The following is a 19,671-nucleotide window of genomic DNA, read 5'->3' on the forward strand; positions in this document are numbered from 1 at the left end:
ATATTTAGGGTGTAACAGGTAACATGTTCCTAGGCAGTCAAGTGCCTACCTCTGCTATGTGTACTAGGGACGGAGCTGGCATATGTGGCACTCTGACCAACTCAGAATATGGGACACTGCTAGTGCTGCCGCCGCACTCTTGGCCCTCCCACCCAGATAATTTGTATTTACCACTGCCAAGCATTTTCTGACAGGTTGTCCCTCCAGGAGGTGGGTCCAGCAAAGCAGAGTACATTGAATTTTTAAAGCACATTATTGTAGAACAACAGATCCCTTTTCCGGCTCCATGAACCTTGTGTGAATTGGAGATCCAGAACTCCTTCCCAGCCATGCAAGCTGATGACTGTTACTATATCCAACAGAGGGGAAATAGCTTCCCAGGCTGTAGCAGGGGAGAGCAGAGCCACCAAGTAGAAGAAAACATTGTCAGTTAGCTTATCTTTCTTTTCCAGCTCAAAGACAGAGGACACATGTTGTACTGTGACTGAATCTCATGCAGCAACTTCCTAGTGCAAGGTTGTGCATAAGAAAACACTTCAGAAATTAAAACCAGACCCTGATCGCAGTGGGGAATGGACAACCTTCTGCAAGCACGCAGTAAGTGAACTAGAAGTTGTAGTTTCAACAGTTTTTCCAACACCCTTGGAGATTTTATTTCTGCCTGAACGTCTCCAGAGTCTAAATGGTGATGCACAGGTTGAATCCCAGTTCTGAGTACAACTTTGCACGCTAAAGAATGTCATCAAGGTATCCCAAGAATGGTATCTGCCTTGACCCCAAGGCAACTAAAATTGGCCTGACCAGGGCAAGGCCACAAACTGAGGTCACCTTGAGATTCAAAACAGGCTGCATTCCACCCTTCTTGGGCACCATGTAGAGGTTTAAGTAGAAACCTTAGAACCCTTCAGAACCCAGAACTGGAGTCATCACTACCTGGGGAGACACAGGTTGGAGGCAAAATGTGTAAAATTTGATTTTGTCCAATACATGGGTTAGCTAATAGTTCACGAATGCTAGAAGTGGACCCTCTACCTTGGTATTGAACAGGTGGGGCGAAACTTTGCAGAGGAAGGCTAATCTGCTCACTTGGTTGGATTGGACGACTAGGGACGCTTACACCCGCAGAGGTAAAGAGCTTAGATGAATTTCCTTGATATCAAAAAACCTACTTGTGGATTTATAGGGAATCCCCAAGTTTGTGACAGGAATGCTTGGCTTTCCTAGGCTCAGGGAAAAACTTACACTTTTCTTTGATTATGTACTTAATGATCTCATCCTGCATTGCTCCAAAAAATTGATTCTCTTTGAATGGCAGATCCATAAAGGGCTGACAACCTAGAGACCAAGAATCATGAATCAAGAGCCACCAAGGATCCTAATTTTGCTTGGCCAAATTCATATAATGTTTGAAATTTGTTCCTCTGCCAAACCTTTGTGTAAGAGTTTTGCCTACACAGTCAAGGTCTAGGAAACATGTGCTGAAGCCAAAACAGAGTGCACTAAGGACCCCACAACTGTATGCAAAGGTTTTTTAACTGCGACACTATACCCTCCAAAGTGGTTGTCTAGGAATGAGGACGGCCCTGGAATACACAAGGCTGGAAGTGGGGAATCAGATTAAAGGAGGGATCCAGCCTGTAAAAGTTTGTAGGAGTTACGAAATGGATCTCCCACAGCCCCATGCATCGCAATATCACAAATGGAGCAAGAAAAAGGAATCTCTGTTCTGCAGACCTTACATAGTGGACCAACTGGCACCTGTACTTCTTCATTGCATAGCTCAGACAGTGAGGGTAGAAACCTGCCTTTTTCCCCAGAAGTCCTCCTGGAGTTCCACCAGATGCCCACTGTAAACAATACTTTGAACCAAGATAGTACTCTGTGTCACTTCGTGCCCTGCCTCCACCATTTACCAAGGCAAAATGCCCTAAGGAAAAATGGTGGTCTCAATTCCCAGCCTAGGCCACAGCCAAAACCATTAGTAAAAATAGTGAGTTCCCTTAACTGCCGCCAGGAATCCTTGGACCATCTGGCAGGGCCTGGGCTGGATGAATTAGGCCAAATGCTCAGAGACAAAAATACAACAATCACTCCACCAGTGCGAAACAGACCTTCAGGCAGGGCCCTGTTTATCCACTGTGGCCTGGAAAGCAGTCATGTCTAGATCCCCTAAATGGATTACAGCACACCTACTCTCCAATGCTGCTCTTATCCCACAGGAGAACAAACTCTTTACAACTAACATGGGGTAGGTAAAGCAAAGGGGGATAGTAGGGACACATCCAAGCTTACCACTCCATGAACCCAGTAGCTACCAGGTAATAAGAAGTGGTCCATATACAAAAAAGTGTAGCGCTATAAACCCCAAAATAAATTTAAATGAATCAATCAAACAATATACAGTGTATATGAAACTGATATCACAGACTTATGATGTATCCTTTAGAATACAAAGTGAAGCAAAGTGAAGTGCTATAAACTAAAACTATTACTTAGTGTACCAAAAAAAAATTAGAAAAATATTAATTAATAAAAATTAATAAAAAACAGAGATAAAGTCCAAAAAGAGGCCCAATGGGATTAACACCATTAACCACTTCAGCCCCGGAAGGATTTACCCCCTTCCTGACCAGAGCACTTTTTGCGATTCGGCACTGCGTCGCTTTAACTGACAATTGCGCGGTCGTGCGACGTGGCTCCCAAACAAAATTGACGTCCTTTTTTTCCCACAAATAGAGCTTTCTTTTGGTGGTATTTAATCACCTCTGCGATTTTTATTTTTTGCGCTATAAACAAAATAAGAGCGACAATTTTGAAAAAAACGCATTATTTTTTACATTTTGCTATAATAAATATCCCCCAAAAATATATAAAAAAAACATTTTTTTTCCTCAGTTTAGGCCGATATTTTTCTACATATTTTTGGTAAAAAAAAAATTGCAATAAGCGTTTATTGATTGGTTTGCGCAAAAGTTATAGCGTTTACTAAATAGGGGATAGTTTTATGGCATTTTTATTAATAATTTTTTTTTTTACTGGTAATGGTGGCGATCAGCGATTTTTATTGTGACTGCGACCTTATGGCGGACACATCGGACATTTTTGACACCTTTTTGGGGCCATTGTCATTTATACAGCGATCAGTGCGATTAAAAATGCACTGATTACTGTGTAAATGACACTGGCAGTGAAGGGGTTAACCACTAGGGGGCGGGGAGAGGTTAATCAGTACTAGGGGAGTGTTTTCTAACTGTAGGAGGGAGAGGCTGTATGTGTCACTAGACTGATCACTGCTCCCGATAACAGGGAGCAGTGATCAGTGACACTTGTCACTAGGCAGCGATCGAGTCCGCAGGACCCGCGACCCGACTCACGGAGCTCCCGGCTGGCGCGCGCGCTCGGGGCGGCGCGCACGCAATGGCACGGCAGGGAATTTAAATGGACGTACAGGTACGTCGATTTGCCCAGCCGAGCCATTCTGCCGACGTACATCGGCGTGAGCCGGTCGGGAAGTGGTTAAGAATTCTTTATCAATAAAGTCCACAAATGTTGATTGATAGAAATGGAAAAGTGAAGAAAAACCGCCACCAGGGGTCTATGGCGGCTCACCAGAGGCAAAGGATCAAAATGCTCCCAAATATTACAATAAAAGGGATCAACTGGATTAGGCAGGTAAGTAAAAGTGTAGAAACACCAAAGGTGAACTTAAGGGCTGTTGGTGGTTCAGGAGCCGTCACCGAAGGCATCAAGAGGCTTACCAGAACTTATTGACTTGAGAGGACATACGTCATACAAGTCAAAAAGGCTTAATGACCAACAGGTCTGGACAATACGTCTCTTCAGATGTCTTCAATAATTTGCAATAATTTGCAAAAATAATTTGCAATAATATGGCGATACGACTTTCACAATATTCACACAACATAGACAATCCAATAGGGGCCATAAGAATGTTTATATGCCATGTGAGAAATTAAAAAAACTCACATAGCGTGATAACGTTTAACACTGGTTTATCAAAATAATAATAATAAATACACTCACGTTAGAAGATCATAAAAGCACAAAATTCAAGTAGCAGTAATCGTGAGGGATCGTGGGTGGATCCCTCACGATTACCGCTTCTTGAATTTTGTGCTTTTATGATCTTCTAACATGTGACTTGTATGACGTATGTCCTCTCAAGTCAATAAGTTCTGGTAAGCCTCTTGATGCCTTCGGTGACGGCTCCTGAACCACCAACAGCCCTTCTGTTCACCTTTGGTTTTTCTACACTTTTATTTACCTGCCTAATTCAGTTGATCCCTTTTATTGTAATATTTGGGACGATTTTGATCCTTTGCCTCTGGTAAGCCTCCATAGACCCCTGGTGGCGGTTTTTCTTCACTTTTCCATTTCTACAATCAACATTTGTGGACTTTCTTGATAAAGAATTCTTAATGGTGTTAATCCCATTGGGCATCTTTTTGGACTTTATCTCTGTTTTTTATTAATTTTTATTAATTAATATTTTTCTAATATTTTTTTTGGTACACTAAGTAATAGTTTTAGTTTATAGCACTTCACTTTGCTTCACTTTGTATTCTAAAGGATACATCATAAGTCTGTGATATCAGTTTCATACACACTGAATATTGTTTGATTCATTTAAATTTGTTCTGGGGTTTATAGCGCTACACTTTTTTGTATATCGTCTTTACCTTGGGTCTACAGGTGTGTTGGCTGCTATTTACTTCCACCCTCTAGCGCAGCGCTGTATTTACATTTCTTTTACTGAATAAGAAGTGGTCCTCCTTGGTGAAGTGCTGGTCACATCCAGCCAAAGTTGTGAAGGTGCATGACTGAATGGCACACTGTGACACGCTAGCTTGAAGCGACCTGTCATATGTGTGTCTAAAAGTAAAATGCTGTCAGGGTGCCCTATTACAGGTAAAGGACTGTCATGCAGCAAGGCTTAATGGATGAAATTGGGAAGACTACTAGGATCTTTATTATATGGGCTGCCACATAGCAAGCAACTTGCTTGAAGTAAAACCAAGAAGCTAGCATTTCCAGGAGGAAGTTAATAACTGAACTTGTTTCACAGTCTGGGGGTTTAAACCACTTAAGCGGTCTTTGTTGTTGTACCTTAGTTGTCCCTAGCATCCTACTCCTGCAGGTGAAAATATACCCAGTGATAATGATTTAAAGCAGAGCTGTGCCCTGCAATGAATGAAAGAGAAATTCATTTTCTCCACACCTTCCTTCATCCAAACTTTTCCAATTTGCTCCCACCAATATAACAATAAAAAAAAATAATAATAATATTATAAAATATAACCGTAACCTTAGTCCTTTTACTGTTGTAGCCGTAAACCTTACAGCAGTGGCAGCACAGACATGCACACAGATTTTCTACAGACTGTTGGCTTTCTGGTAGAAGTGATGTAAAGTGAAAATTGCCACACATACCTGAGTAAGAACAATAACTCTAGGGACATTGTTCACTGTTACCCTAAATGAATGGTGCTTTTAAAACATGCCAGTTGACAATTTTCGGGTACTGTAGTTTTTTACAGTTTCATCAGCATGCAATTTTAAGGCTTGATATATTTTGTATCTACTCGATGCAGCCCCAACTTTTATATTTTACCACAAAATTGGGTATTATTATGTGTTTGTGAACACTTAGTTTGAGAGTATTTTTTGCTGAAAATATGGGTTTGATAAACAGTTTTGCCAATATCATGTGATTAAAAAAAACTGCATTTACCATTATTGTACAAGGTCTCTGCTTTTGGAAAGTAATATTGTGGGGATTTTATGGGATATAACATGTGCATTTTAACATGTGTGTTTAAAAACTGAAGAAAAGAATACAAATAAATAAAAAAAGGCTCTGGCAGTGAAATGGTTAATGTTATAATGATACACGCCCTATAGTGGGCACTCCATAGTAATACACAGAGAGCTGACCTCAACCACTGCTGCTGCAGCCCAGCTTAAGAGACAACAAGGATTGTTGGATCAAAGAGGAAGGTAAGTATTTGTACAGGTTAACAGCAATAAGGGGGAGGGGATAATTGAGTAATTGACAACTTACGAAAGGTACAGTTGTCCTAAAGTACAGCTGTGAAAATTCCTTAACCCCCCACCCTATCCTATGCACCTCAGATAGCTATACTTAAAGCGGTAGTAAACCCAGCCATAAAACAGTTTAATTTCCGGCACGTGCCGGAAATGCAGCACTCCCATTGGTTGTGCTCTCAACCAAACTATCAAACCATCCAATGGCTGGTGTCATAATTGATCACATGTGCAGCATCATGGCAGTTGTAGATTAAACAGAGGCAAAGATGGCAGCTTCCTTGGCTGAAAACAACAGGAGGGTTTACTTACACTTTAAAGTGATTGTAAACGATCACCTTGTAAAATAACCCATTCAGTTTAAAATTGAAATGAAAAAGGCAAAACATTTGTGTGTAGATATTTAAAAAAACATTATAAATACCTTCCTTTTTTTGAGATCACATTTCCTCTGTTCTCAGCTGCATAAAAGCTGTGGGGGGGGGGGGGGGGGCGGAGCACACTGAGCTTCCCAGTGAAAGGCTGTGCATGAATGGGGGGGTGTCAGGACAAGTCTGTTCATTGGAGGAGAGCAGGCTGAGTTCCCAGCACAGCTAGAAAATGCCTAGTGTGGTCGGTTTTTAATATGAAAGCAGAGGGACTGGCAGGAACACCAGGGATTTCAAAGGAAGCAATACAAAGAGAACAGGATACTTTTTCATACAAGTGCATGGTACAGTAGGCACATATCAGGAATATGCAATTTGGGTTTACAAATGCTTTAACTTTATAGCTGCTTTCTCACAATTTAGACTGCTCCCACTGAAGGTCACAGACAATTGTACAGTAAGTGGCCTTGACAACCTGTCCTCCCCACCACTTACCCTTGTGACTGTGCTGAAAGCTTTTGACTAACCCCTCAGGCTCCAACACTGTATTCTGGGGAGACAAATTACTTGTCACTTTCTTTCCCATGCCTAAAAGTACTGTAATCGTTTCACAGTGGGAGGGAGGAGGAATGTTAATTTATAATTTGTTATAATATATATATATTTATATAATGTTAATTTGAATGTTGAAGTACATGGTAAGTACTGGGTTTTGAGTTTGGAGATTTTATTTTCAATTTGGCAGGTTTGTTTTAAAAGGTGAGAGTGCTTTGCAACATACATGGCAGGTGTATGTAATGTACACAGTGGGGTTCGACAGACCATTAACTAGACCATGAAGCACCTGAAGGAATGTAACAACCCAGCCTTAACCCATGTACTTTAGGTGGAGTTCTTTCCTACACCAATCATATTTTCAATACATACCCGGTATCTTCAAAATACTCGTGGAAAATATTTTTCTGTTGCTCATACACTGGCACTTTGGTAGCCATAAACACAACCTTTCCTTTTTGGTCTGCTGGAATAGATTTTAGATGGTGAGCACAAATCGATAATGCCACAAATGTTTTTCCACATCCTGTATTAATAAAAAAAAAGAAAGTGAGTTTTAAATTTATTAAGCAACACAGTTTCCCTGTCTCTACAATGCATACTGAAGCAGAAAACCAAACAGGTTCAGGAAGGACTGCAAAAACATGACAGTCTTTTTGGAACTTACCTATGGCAAGAAGGCAAGTCAAAACCTAACTAAGCTTAAACTTGCTCCCACCCCCATTCCAAGCCTAGCGGTCTATACAGTAATACCTTGGTTTGCAAGTTTCATGGTATACGAGCATTTTGAAAGACGAGCAATATCTCTTTTTAAATTTTGTCTTGATATACGAGCAGTAATTTTACTGTAAAAACAAAAGAATTACACTCAAAATGTTAAGGAGTCCGGTGTTCATCCATGTAAAGCTGCTGTGTATATGTACAGTAAAGCTGTCGGAGATAACCAGAGACACTCCCACCAGCTGAGTGAAGTGGGCGTAACGTGCGTTTGGAGCACCTGGAAGTGATGTCAACAGTGTCTCAGAGTTCTTCAGGAAGCGCTGGGAGCCAACATCTGGCCACATATAGGGCTGTATACTGAACACCAGTGGCTTTACTGTAATATACACAGCGGCTTTACATGGATGAGCTCCAGACTCTTTAACATTGTGAGTGTAATTCTTTTTTTTTCTTTTTTTTTTTTTTTTTTTTTGATTAAACTGATTCTTCTTGATTTTTCTACACAGAGGTGCAGTACAGTATTCCTACTACAGTACTTTACAGTATTAATATGAGCTTTTGCTCATATTTTGATAATTTCATATGAATAAATGGTTGTGGAACGAATTATCAGAGTTTCCATTATTTCTTATGGGAAAATTTGCTTTGATATAAGAGCGCTTTGGATTACAAGCATGCTTCTGGAACGAATTATGCTTGAAAACCGAGGTATTACTGTATTTACATATTCTGAAGTCGATCTGGTCACATGATCTCTCCAGCAGCAGCTTCGGTAAAGAGGAGTGGTTGCTGACAATGCCCACAGGCTTATTATGGGGCATCCATTGTCGGCTGTCCCCCTCCCCACTGAAGCCGGAGTTGTGTCCCGATCGGTCCCTGACCAGACATGAGTGGCCTCAGAATAGGTAAGTATAGAGGTCTTTCCTTTTACAGGGTAGTTAGAATAGGCTTAGAATGGGGGTGGGAGCAGGTTTAAGCTTAGTTAAGTTTTGACTTGCCTTCCACTTTAACGTATTACTGTAATCCAGTCAGGCTGCATATGTTGTAATAAATACATTTTTTAACTTTCTTTATTATCTAATTGCTGCACCAAGGGTTAAAAAAAAAAAAAAAAAAAACCTTCACTGCTAGCACATAGGAGAGTTGGACATTTCCTGCACCATGACATGCCCCCCGAACACTGCTCTAATCAACGCTGTTCCTGTTCCCTGAGCGTGGGGACTTTCGAAGAGCTAGGCTGTGGCTAAATCCAACTCTTCTAGTGCTGACAGCACAGTTTTTTTTAACCAAATCAATAAATCAAGATGGTTTAAAAAGGGAATATATTCTTTCCCAAGATTGCTACCCTTCTACAGATCAAAATTGCACTTCCCTTATCCAGGATATCAAGGTTACTAAAAGACTTTTATAGGCTCACAACAAGTTATTTAGTAATGATCATTTCTACCAATGCATTATCACAAAGTATAGAATGATGGTTGAAAGTTTCTGGAGACCATTTCCTGTTTGTCTCATCCTTTACCTATACCCTGCATTTGCAAAATGAATAAACCTGCCATTTCATTGTAATATTTTTATATTTTTTAAATGCTTGTAAAGTCCATCTTTCAATTCATTAATAAAATGGAAATAAACAAGAAAAAAAAAGGTTCAGCTGGGCTTTAACAAAGGTGCTAATTGTAAAGAATGTGAAAAAGCCACTTGTTGTTAAGCATTAAAACAAGAAAAGCAACATTCTACACTGACATTAGGACAAATTAAGAAACATTAATGATAATAAAGCTGTAAAGTAATTTTAAATTATTTTTATAGTATTACAAAAATGTGTTAAGTTGAAGTCATCATTACATTTTGCTTACTACTCAGTCAAATAAACTGACCTGTCGGGGCAGATATAATTGTGTTATTGCCTCTGTATGCAGGTTGAGCCAACTCTTCTTGATAGTTTCTAAGCTTCATAGCTTTTATTGATACTGGAGGAGAAACTAAAAAGCATAAACCAAAAAATATACAATTTAATATCATGAAACATTTACAATTCTACTACCATCGGAATAACTTCTTATTTATATTGGCATTCAAATAAAATGTATCAGTGTATTTAAAAAAGAACTTCAAGGAAAACATTGGGAGCCTTTTTAAGACCCTTGTAGTAACATGGGTAAGACTTTTTTCTGGGAGTAACATGGGTAAACCCTTTCTAGCAGTAACATGGGTAAGACCCTCTCTGGTAGTAACATGGGGTTTCCCATTTCCAGCAAATCCCAGACTTGCTCTGCAACTAAAAATTTCTCAGATTGTGGCACAACAAGCTAACTCGCTACACTGGTAGCATTAAAATCACAAAGCATCTTGTCTCCTGGAAGGTGAAGCAGTGCTTTCAATGTTTTGATGTAATGCAAACCACCAGCCAATTGCCATTCTGGGCTTCCATTCTGATAAGTCAGCTTTTAGAAGGCAGGCAAAGAAGAGGAAAGAATGGGGTTTGGGAGTAGCTGTACTAAGTGAAAATTGGTGGGGCCTATTAGAAGCTTGCCCACTTTATATGTTATAACGAATTCAAATAATTGCATAAAAAGGTAAAAATCGAAGAACAGGTGCCCAGATAAAATGTCTCCTTATAAAACTGATCTCACGCAGCTTTCAACATGGTCCTGTACCTGAAACCTCATTAAGATTTCTCAGTGTAAATCACAAACAGTGTATATATACTCACTAATTTTAGCAGGTTTTGTAGTGTGCTCACAATCCTGCTCCAGTTCGGGTTCTCCAGGGGCTTAAAATTTAAAGAATGAAGACAATTAAAACAAGCCCTTTACTGCTTCTATCTATAGTATCCTACTTAAAAAAATATATGGTTTAACATAGTAAATAATAAGTGAACTATAACAAATGGAACAGACAGCACATGAAATAGTTATAATGATTACCAATGAGTTTGAATAAAAGAGAAGAGGGGCCAAAGCTTTTTTTGTCCATACTTTTTTTCTGGGTCACAGAAGTGCACTTACTTGTGCTCTCCTGTGACTTAGAATCAGCCGGAAGAGGGCTAAAGCCCGCTGTTGGCTGATGTCATAGAGAAGCTCCAGGCTCTGGAAGGATCCTGACAATAATGTTGGGATCTGTCTAGATTTTTTTTTTTCTTAATCACTCTATCGAAAAGCCAGTGGCGTGCAAAACACACCTCAAAAACTTCCACCCGGTGCCAAAAAAAAGTGCCCACACATAGAGAGTGAAACACAAAAACGTGCAACGGGTGTACAGAGTCCTCCACTAGGGAAGGACCTTACCCTGATCCCCCGGGGCGTTAGGCTCCAGACAGGGACTGAGGTACTCAGACAAAGGGTCCATCCGGCCGAAACCAGGCGGACCCCCACAACTGGAAGGACTGCCGAAGCAGACCAACCCAAGTACAGTGGGGCTCTCCCGAAGAGAGACCCCTCAAAGGAGAGGGCGAACCAAGCCAAAAGGCCTATGTCCACCCCCTCCCAAGACTTTCAGAGTAGGCCCGAGGACCCACACCCTACTCGCCACACAGTGACAAAACGTGTATACAAAGACAACCAAAAAAAAGACAAAAAGGTGACAAACAGGGGTAAAAGAAAGAGTGGGGAAGATAGTGAGATGGGAGAGTGAAAGTGGCCATTGTGCTATACAATGGCCGGCCCTCCGGCCAGGCATAAAAATTTCCCCTGGTCCTGGCCAAAAGGCCCGGCCCAAGAGGCAGGTGCGAAAAACGTGTGTTGTGGTGAAGTGACCATGGTGCCATAAAATCAAGTGCTTTCACACCGTGACTATACGGCACCCCTGAACTGCCACTTCAGGGGCACATTCACCACTGGCTTTTCGAAAAAGCCCTGACCACCCAGCCCAGACCACAGCAGACCCCACCACAGACAGGAAGGATATGGAGATCAGGAAGCTGGAAAGAGCCCTTTACCATCAGGCTCTGCCGTCGCTCCCATCACTCCTCCTAATTACATTCGGGAAGTACTTGCCACTCCCTCCCCCCCTTGCAAGGCAGGAGTAAGCGTTCTCTCCCAAATAACTGTCTGGAGCTAGATCCGCCCCAATCCAGGCCAGAAGGCCAGGGTCCCGACCCTCTGGTTCAGACCCCGTGGTTCTCCATCCCCATCAGAAGGCTTCCCTTTCGGCTACAAACCGCTCCAGGTCACCTTCACTCCAGCAGGTTTTGCATAGCAACCGCAATCCCATCTCTATTTCGCCATAGATCAGGGACGGAAGCAAGCGCCACCTCCTGGAAACTGATAAGAATAGATACTACACTTGATCTTCGCCAAATTAGCAATTAGCAATAATCACGCCTCAGTTGAACCTCATTGGCTATGATACTGCCACTGCGCAAAGTTGGGATCTGTCTAGATGCCTGACCAGCAGCTGGCTTATCCTCTCAGCCCACAGCTGAGAGTCTGAGCCAGAAGCTCTCGCCCCCTCCTCAGCCTGGCACTCCAGTGAGCGCTGGAGAGGCAGAGAATCGCGTCATTGCTCTCTGCTTAGAGTGGATCAAAATCTGAGATGATCTGCAGTCATGTGATTGCTCAGTTTTTGGGCTTTTATCTGGCGAGGCAGCATGGAGGCAAGCATTTGTGTTTGTTTTTTTTGCATTCCCATACTGCTCTTTTAAGAAAGTATATTTACTACTGAAACAATACACCAAATTAAAGCAATTAATACCTCCAAACCATTTTGGTCATGTGCCTAACAGTTAAAATCATGATGCGCAGTACCTTTCTGCAATACATACACATTTTCTCATATTTTATCCCTTTAAGACATTGCAAGTATAGAAAAATACCTATTCATCTGCCAGAAATTCATTCCGCCTGTCTGTCCTGTTGTGGACAAAATATAGCATATTTTTTTCTGAATAGTGTCAGCCTTGCCATTGTCTTTTTGATCTGTGGTCCTAGGATAAGAACTTGCATGGGCTTTTCAGGCTACTTGACATAACACAGGTAGTGTGACCAGGACAGCACTGAATTTATTTAAGGTTAATGGGTATTTTTTCCCCTAAGTAAATTAAATACATGTTTTGGTATATTTAACAAACCAACATATAACAAATAAGAGAAGTTCATTGTTAGGGTTTATATACACATTGAACAACTATATTTGGTATAGCTACAGTTGTGCTCATAAGTTTGCATACCCTGGCAGAATTTATGATTTCTTGGCCATTTTTCAGAGAATATGAATGACAACACAAAAACATTTCTTTCACTCATGGTTAGTGTTTGGCTGAAACCATTTATTATCAGTCAACTGTGTTTACTCATTTTAAATCATAATCACAACAGAAACTACCCAAATGGCCTTGATCAAAAGTTTACATACCCTGGTGATTTTGGGCTGATAACATGCACAAATGCGTTGACACAAAGAGGTTTGAATAGCTATTAACTGCTTGCCGACCGCCGCATGTACTTTTACGTCAGCAGAATGGCACGGCTGGGCAAATGGGTGTACCTGTACGCCTTTGAATTTGCCGCCGTGCCATCATGTGCGCACCGCTGGCGGGGCATGCTTGCTCCTGCCGCGAGCTCCGTGAGTAGGACCACGGGTCCCAATACCCGCGATCGTCTCACGGAGAGGAAGAACGTTCTGCCTAGTGACACTGTCACTGATCATTGCCCCCTGTGATTGGGAGCTATGATCAATAATGTGTCACACACAGCCCCTCCCCCCACAGTTAGAACACATCCCTAGGACACACTTAACCCCTCCCTAGCGGTTAACCCCTTCACTGCCAGTGTCATTTTTACAGTAATCAGTGCAATTTTATAGCACTGATCGCTGTAAAAATGACAAGGGTCCCAAAAATGTGTCAAAATTGTACGATGTGTCCGCCATGTCACAGTCACGATAAATATAATAATAGAGATAATCGCAGATCGCCGCCATTACTAGTAAAAAAAAAATTATTAATAAAAATGCCATAAAACTATCCCCTAATTTGTAGACGCCATAACTTTTGCGCAAACCAATGAATAAACGCTTATTGCGATTTTTTTTTAACCAAAAATATGTAGAAGAATACGTATCAGCCTAAACTGAAGAAAAAAACATTTTTTATATATTTTCGGGGGATATTTATTATAGCAAAAAGTAAAAAATAATGCATTTTTTTCAAAATTGTCGCTCTATTTTTGTTTATAGCGCAAAAAATAAAAACCGCAGAGGTGATCAAATACCACCAAAAGAAAGCTCTATTTGTGGGAAAAAAAGGACGTCAATTTTGTTTTGGAGCCACGTTGCACGACTGCGCAATTGTCAGTTAAAGCGACGCAGTGCTGAATCGCAAAAAGTGCTCAGGTCTTTGGCCAGCAAAATGGTCAAGGACTTAAGTGGTTAAAGGTAACAATCCTCACCTGTGATCTGTTTGCTTGTAATTAGTGTGTATAAAATGTCAATGAGTTACTGGACTCCTGACAGACCCTTGCAGCTTTCATCCAGTGCTGCACTGAGGTTTCTGGATTCTGAGTCATGGGGAAAGCAAAAGAATTGTCAAAGGATCTGCGGGAAAAGGTAGTTGAACTGTATAAAACAGGAAAGGGATATAAAAAGATATCCAAGGAATTGAGAATGCCAATCAGTGTTCAAACTCTAATCAAGAAGTGGAAAATGAGGGGTTCTGTTGAAACCAAACCACGGTCAGGTAGACCAACTAAAATTTCAGCCACAACTGCCAGGAAAATTGTTCAGAATGCAAGGAAAAACCCACAAATAACTTCAGCAGAATAAAGTGAAGGTTCTGGCGTGGCCATCTCAGTCTCCTGACCTGAATATCATTGAGTCACTCTGGGGAGATCTCAAACGTGCAGTTAATGCAAGACAGCCCAAGAATTTACAGGAACTGGAGGCTTTTTGCCAAGAGGAATGGGCAGCTTTACCATCTGAGAAGATAAAGAGCCTTATCCACAAATACCACAAAAGACTTCAAGCTCTCATTGATGTTAAAGGGGGCAATACACGGTATTAAGAACTGGGGTATGTAAACTTTTGATCAGGGTCATTTGGGTAGTTTCTGTGATTATGATTTAAAAAGAGTAAACACAGCTGATTGATAATAAATGGCTTCAGCCAAACACTAACCATGAGTGAAAGAAAAGTTTTTGTGTTATCATTCATATTCTCTGACAAATGGCCAAGAAATCATAAATTCTGCCAGGGTATGTAAACTTATGAGCACAACTGTATATTTGCACTCTGGCATTCATTTTTAAATACGGTATTCTTTTGTCATTATAAAGATTACAGCAAAAGACAGTTTTAATGTAACAACATTAATGATAACGTATGTATATAAAAGGTTAAATGTTAGAGCTCTGAAAACTAGAAATACATGGACCATAATAATGACCTAGCTGTTTTTATGCTATTTAATAATTTGAACAGTATTCACAAAAAAGTTTAAATGGAAAATTCATCCTCATTTGTTAAAATACTGTAAACTCTTTAGCTATGAGCAACAACTTATACATACATATATTCTCTTTCTATGTGTCAGGTGAATAGGAGCAGCTTACACTGACAAGGCGTATGTTTCCAAATCTATAAATGGTGTTAAGATCAGCTATAGATTATTATTATACTGCAGATTTATTTATGTAGCAAATTGCAGCGTGGAATGATCTCCTTTTCTTATTGAATGCATAGGTAAGAGGATTTCTTCTGGGTTAGTAGAACAGGTCGAAGCACTTTATCATCACTATTTTTTAGGTTGGGATGCCTGTTGTGAATATAGCTGGCCATAGACGGTGCAATTTTCGTCCCTGCAACCACGGGTTGCAGGAAAGAAAAATCGCTCAATTCCCCACCAACACAATCAGTGTTGATGGGGGAATTCCTCCTGCAGAGCTATTATTCCCCCCAGCAGGGAGAGTCGCCCTGACCGGGAGAACACACAGTGAATATTGCTAGTGATAGTGGCTATAGCCACTATCAATAATCACATGAAAAAAATCAGACAAGCTGGTTGTACCCAAGTTGATTGATCGGGTACAATAAGGCCACCCATACATGGTTCAAATCTTAGCAGGTCCCTGCTGAATCAGCCAGGATTCGAACCATGGCCAGCTTATGTTGCCATTATTATGAACCTGAGACATAGTTAGGCTGTATTCATATGTTGAAAACATACTAAAATTCTAGTGATACGAACGAGCATGAATGTTTCTCCCATAATGGAGTGGGTTTGACACCACTGAATGTGATTGGGCATGAGATTCCCTCTCATTTGTACTGAAGGTAGACCATCGTAACCATAAAAAGCTTGCAGAGAACCACAGAACATGGATAGCTCAAAAGCACCCATGCACAATTCCTGTGGCCTCATAAGTTATCTTTTTAAAGTTAAACTGAACATACAATTTTTCATTCGCCAATGTCTTTTCCATTCTGTATAGTTAGTGAATAAGCCAAAGTTTGGGTCATGCTAAAAAGCAAATAATATGACATAGGCCAATGGGAGTCATAAACAGGTATTCGTACACAAAATACAAAAGAATGCTGTAAAAGTATATAAAAAGTAATAGTGCACCTCTATGAAACTGTCAGAACAACCATTTTCTGCTTTTTATGGGTTTACCTTGCTTGATAATACACTAGATTTAGTAGACATGTGCGATTAGTTTCGTACGAATCGAAAATTCGTATGAATTTCTGTAAATTCGTACATTCGGGAGGATCCGAAATACAAATTGCTATGCTTCTGAATTTTGTACGAAATACGAAATTTCGTTTACGAATTTCGGATCCAAATTCCTAACAAACATTCGTAATTGTTACGAAAAGTTAACAAACCTAAAAGTTAAAAACCCAGGAAGTCAGCACAGCACAGGGATGGTGGGAGCCCCTCATAATGATAAATTCATCATAATGAACAGTCGTAATTGTTGTGAAAACCTAAGGAAAATTCGTATTTCGTACGAATTTAAATTGAATTTCGGACACAAATTATGAAATACGAATGAATTCTAATGCGAAACGGAACGGAACAAAACAAATTTATTGATGGCGCACATGTCTAATATTTAGCACAGATAAATATGTGGTATAAGATTAATTTGTGATCCCTTGTATGTTATATTAGTATGTGAATCTCTTATATTATATCATTTATCTGAAATTAAGGGGACTTTGAACCAGTTACCTGACAGACATTGGTTATCCAGTGCAGGCTCTTCAGTGAACTGAATCATCATGAAAGGACTAGCTGCTTCTACTGGGTCATCAGTGGACATTTTCTTCTCATTTTGGCATTCTGAAAGTACAAAGCACGATTTATGCTGAACTTCTAACATGCACACATGCAAGAAAAGAAAAAGAAAAAAGGGAAAAAAAATAAATGTTTGTGCCCATACTAATCAATCAACTCCTCAATTAAAGTGGAACTCCAGACACAATTTATTTCATTTTAGTTTTGGATAGGATGAGGGTAAGTCCGAGCTTTGGCATTTGCCTGCAGAGCACACAAACCCATTGAGGGATTGACCCTCTACTCCTGTTCCAGTGACCATAAAATGATAACTTTTTCTTCACTTAATTCTGGTGACAACTATCACCAGAACATGAAATGTGGGCAAAACTGCCATGAAGGGCATAGGCAGTGCTAAAAAAACCCCAAATAACTTTGCCATGTTTTCCAGGAATAAATCAAATAAGTAGCTAAAGCTCCAATTTAAATATTCTAACCTGCACTGAAAACTTAAAAGCATAATGCTGATTAGTTATTTTACGCTACTCAGACATTTCTCTCTTCAGACACTTAAACTATGTAATATCCATCAATATAGAACAGTTTTTGTGTCAGTACAGGGAACTATTGCTGCAATTTACTAGCTGAAGTGCATCCACTCAATACTGATACTGAGTCCTTTATCTAATGCACAGGATGTGGAAAGTGATAAACTGGCAAGGAAAGTACCTTTACTTGAGTGTAAGCGATGAAGAATGGACTTTGATCTAGACAGCAGGCCTAGATTTGTGGACATGGTGACACTTTGTCAAATGCATTCAAATTTCAGGGGGTCACAGACACCCCCTAGTTGCATTGTTAGTAATAGGGTGACAAAACGTGTAAAATCATGAAATATGGCATATGCCACTTCAAAGAAGGTGTTTGGAACTGCAATAACAAATTACAGTGACTGGAAAAGTACCAGAAAGGTGGAGACATAACTAAACTCACCCTTGGTAGTTTGTTTCCTGGGCTCCACTGTTATCTATTATACATTTGGATATGTGCTACTATATGAAGGAATCAATATCTATTAACACATGCTGCTGGGTGGAGCATTTAACTATGGAATTTCATCCCCTCCCATTAATTAAAATTAGTGATAGAGTGCAGTAACTTATAGCAACTAATGAGATTTAAATCTATTGTAGACAGAAAAGGAAAACATGATTTTTTTTAATTGGTTGTGCTGGATTCACTATATTTTCCAATGGTGTATAATGATATAATGATGCTTTTTGGTTATTAAATTCAAACTTTAAGTATGGCCATAGTACATTATGCAATCTTCTTTTCTTCAACCACATTTTAACAGAAAGAAAATTGCTTGATTCCCTCATCAACACAGTCAGTGTTGATGAGGGGGGATCTCTCTCGCTGCGCTTCTGTATTGTGACAGTGGGAGGTTTTCCCGCCATCAGAATAGAATGATCACTGCTGTCCGCTATAGCCAGATGCAGTGATTGTACAAAAAAACCTGGCAGGCTGGTTATACTAAAGTTGATGGATAGATCGACTTCAGTACAACCAGCCTGCCCATAATAGGACTGAAGTACATCCAGTTCCTGCTGAACCAGCTGAATTTCAATCCGTCTGTGGCCGCCTTAACACCAATATATTGCCTTTTCTGAAAATAGTTTTAAATAAAACTCTTCCTGACAGAAACATGGTGGCTGCTAATGTTTAGCTCCCGTGCTCAGGCTTCAAGTATGCAGGTAAGGACTTTATGCTGACTTTTCTAATCTGTACACACTGTATATGTTCCAAGTCAGCAAATAGTATTTTTAGAAGAAAGTCAGCTTTGTTTGTCATCCATTTTGGTCTACAAACTAGTAGAACATTTTGGCACTGGTAAAAGGGAACAGTGCAGTTATCAGGATATTTTTTATATTCTGGGATACAGTACAACAGTTTGTCTTCAAATCACCTGTGTCCTCCTTCCAAACTTCCAGGACTTCTTTGCATTCATAGCGTTCCAAGACTAGAGTAAATGTCTTTGGCCATTCTTTTTTATCGGATCGGAGAAGGCAGTCAATGAGTTTCTGTGCTCCAGCGGTTGTGCCTTTCGTATTTGTTTCCTGATTGCAGAACAGAACAAAGAATACATTAATCTTCAAAACCGAATGACTTAAGGGTGTAAAGTATACAGAGTAAAGTTAAAGTAGTTGTAAAGCCTGAAGGTTTTTTACCTTCAGTATGGAGCTCCCCCCACACCCTCCCTTTATTCTTACCTGAACCTGATCCAGCGATGTACACAAGAGCAGCTGCTGTCCTGGCTCTCTGCTTCCTCGTTGGCTCAGAGACAGCAGCGGGAGCCATTGTCTCCCACTGCTGTCAACCACAGCCAGTGTGTCTTATGGACACACAGTGTAGGGCTCGGAAGCGAGCAAGGAGTGCCCCTATAGCAAAGGGTTTGCTATAGGGGCACAGCCTAAAATGCTGGCGGGGGACCCGAGAAGAAGAGGATCGGGCTGCTCTGTGCAAAACCCTTGCACAGAGCAGGTAAGTATAACATGTTTATTATTTAATAAAAAAAATGAAGCCTTTAGTATCACTTTAAACCTAAATGCCAGGTAAGATCTGTAATGCATACCTAATTTGGTTCAATTTGGAACAATGTAAGTATAATAATCTCATACCTGAGGGACTGCTGGGGAAGCTGGCAATCACTGTAATAGTCAATGCTACTATTGTACAGTGACC

The 19,671-nt window shown here is 40.3% G+C and overlaps 1 protein-coding gene and 1 pseudogene across 2 annotated transcripts in view; both read right to left on the reverse strand.

Moving 5' to 3' along the window:
- The window catches only part of LOC141148939 (antiviral innate immune response receptor RIG-I-like), a 171,229-nt gene that overhangs the window by 89,285 nt on the left and 62,273 nt on the right, over window positions 1-19,671 (reverse strand). For both annotated transcript variants that reach the window (XM_073636850.1, XM_073636840.1), the window contains exons 5-9: window positions 18,896-19,046; window positions 16,882-16,992; window positions 10,426-10,485; window positions 9,590-9,694; window positions 7,362-7,515 (exon numbers count right to left, since the gene is read on the reverse strand). In XM_073636850.1, coding sequence (XP_073492951.1) covers window positions 7,362-7,515; window positions 9,590-9,694; window positions 10,426-10,485; window positions 16,882-16,992; window positions 18,896-19,046 — 581 coding nt within the window. The remainder of the gene's footprint in view (window positions 1-7,361; window positions 7,516-9,589; window positions 9,695-10,425; window positions 10,486-16,881; window positions 16,993-18,895; window positions 19,047-19,671) is intronic.
- LOC141124486 (U4 spliceosomal RNA) lies at window positions 12,008-12,079 on the reverse strand (annotated as a pseudogene).

Source organism: Aquarana catesbeiana, linkage group LG01 (genome assembly GCF_042186555.1).
Source record: "Aquarana catesbeiana isolate 2022-GZ linkage group LG01, ASM4218655v1, whole genome shotgun sequence".
NCBI classification, from domain to species: domain Eukaryota; kingdom Metazoa; phylum Chordata; class Amphibia; order Anura; family Ranidae; genus Aquarana; species Aquarana catesbeiana.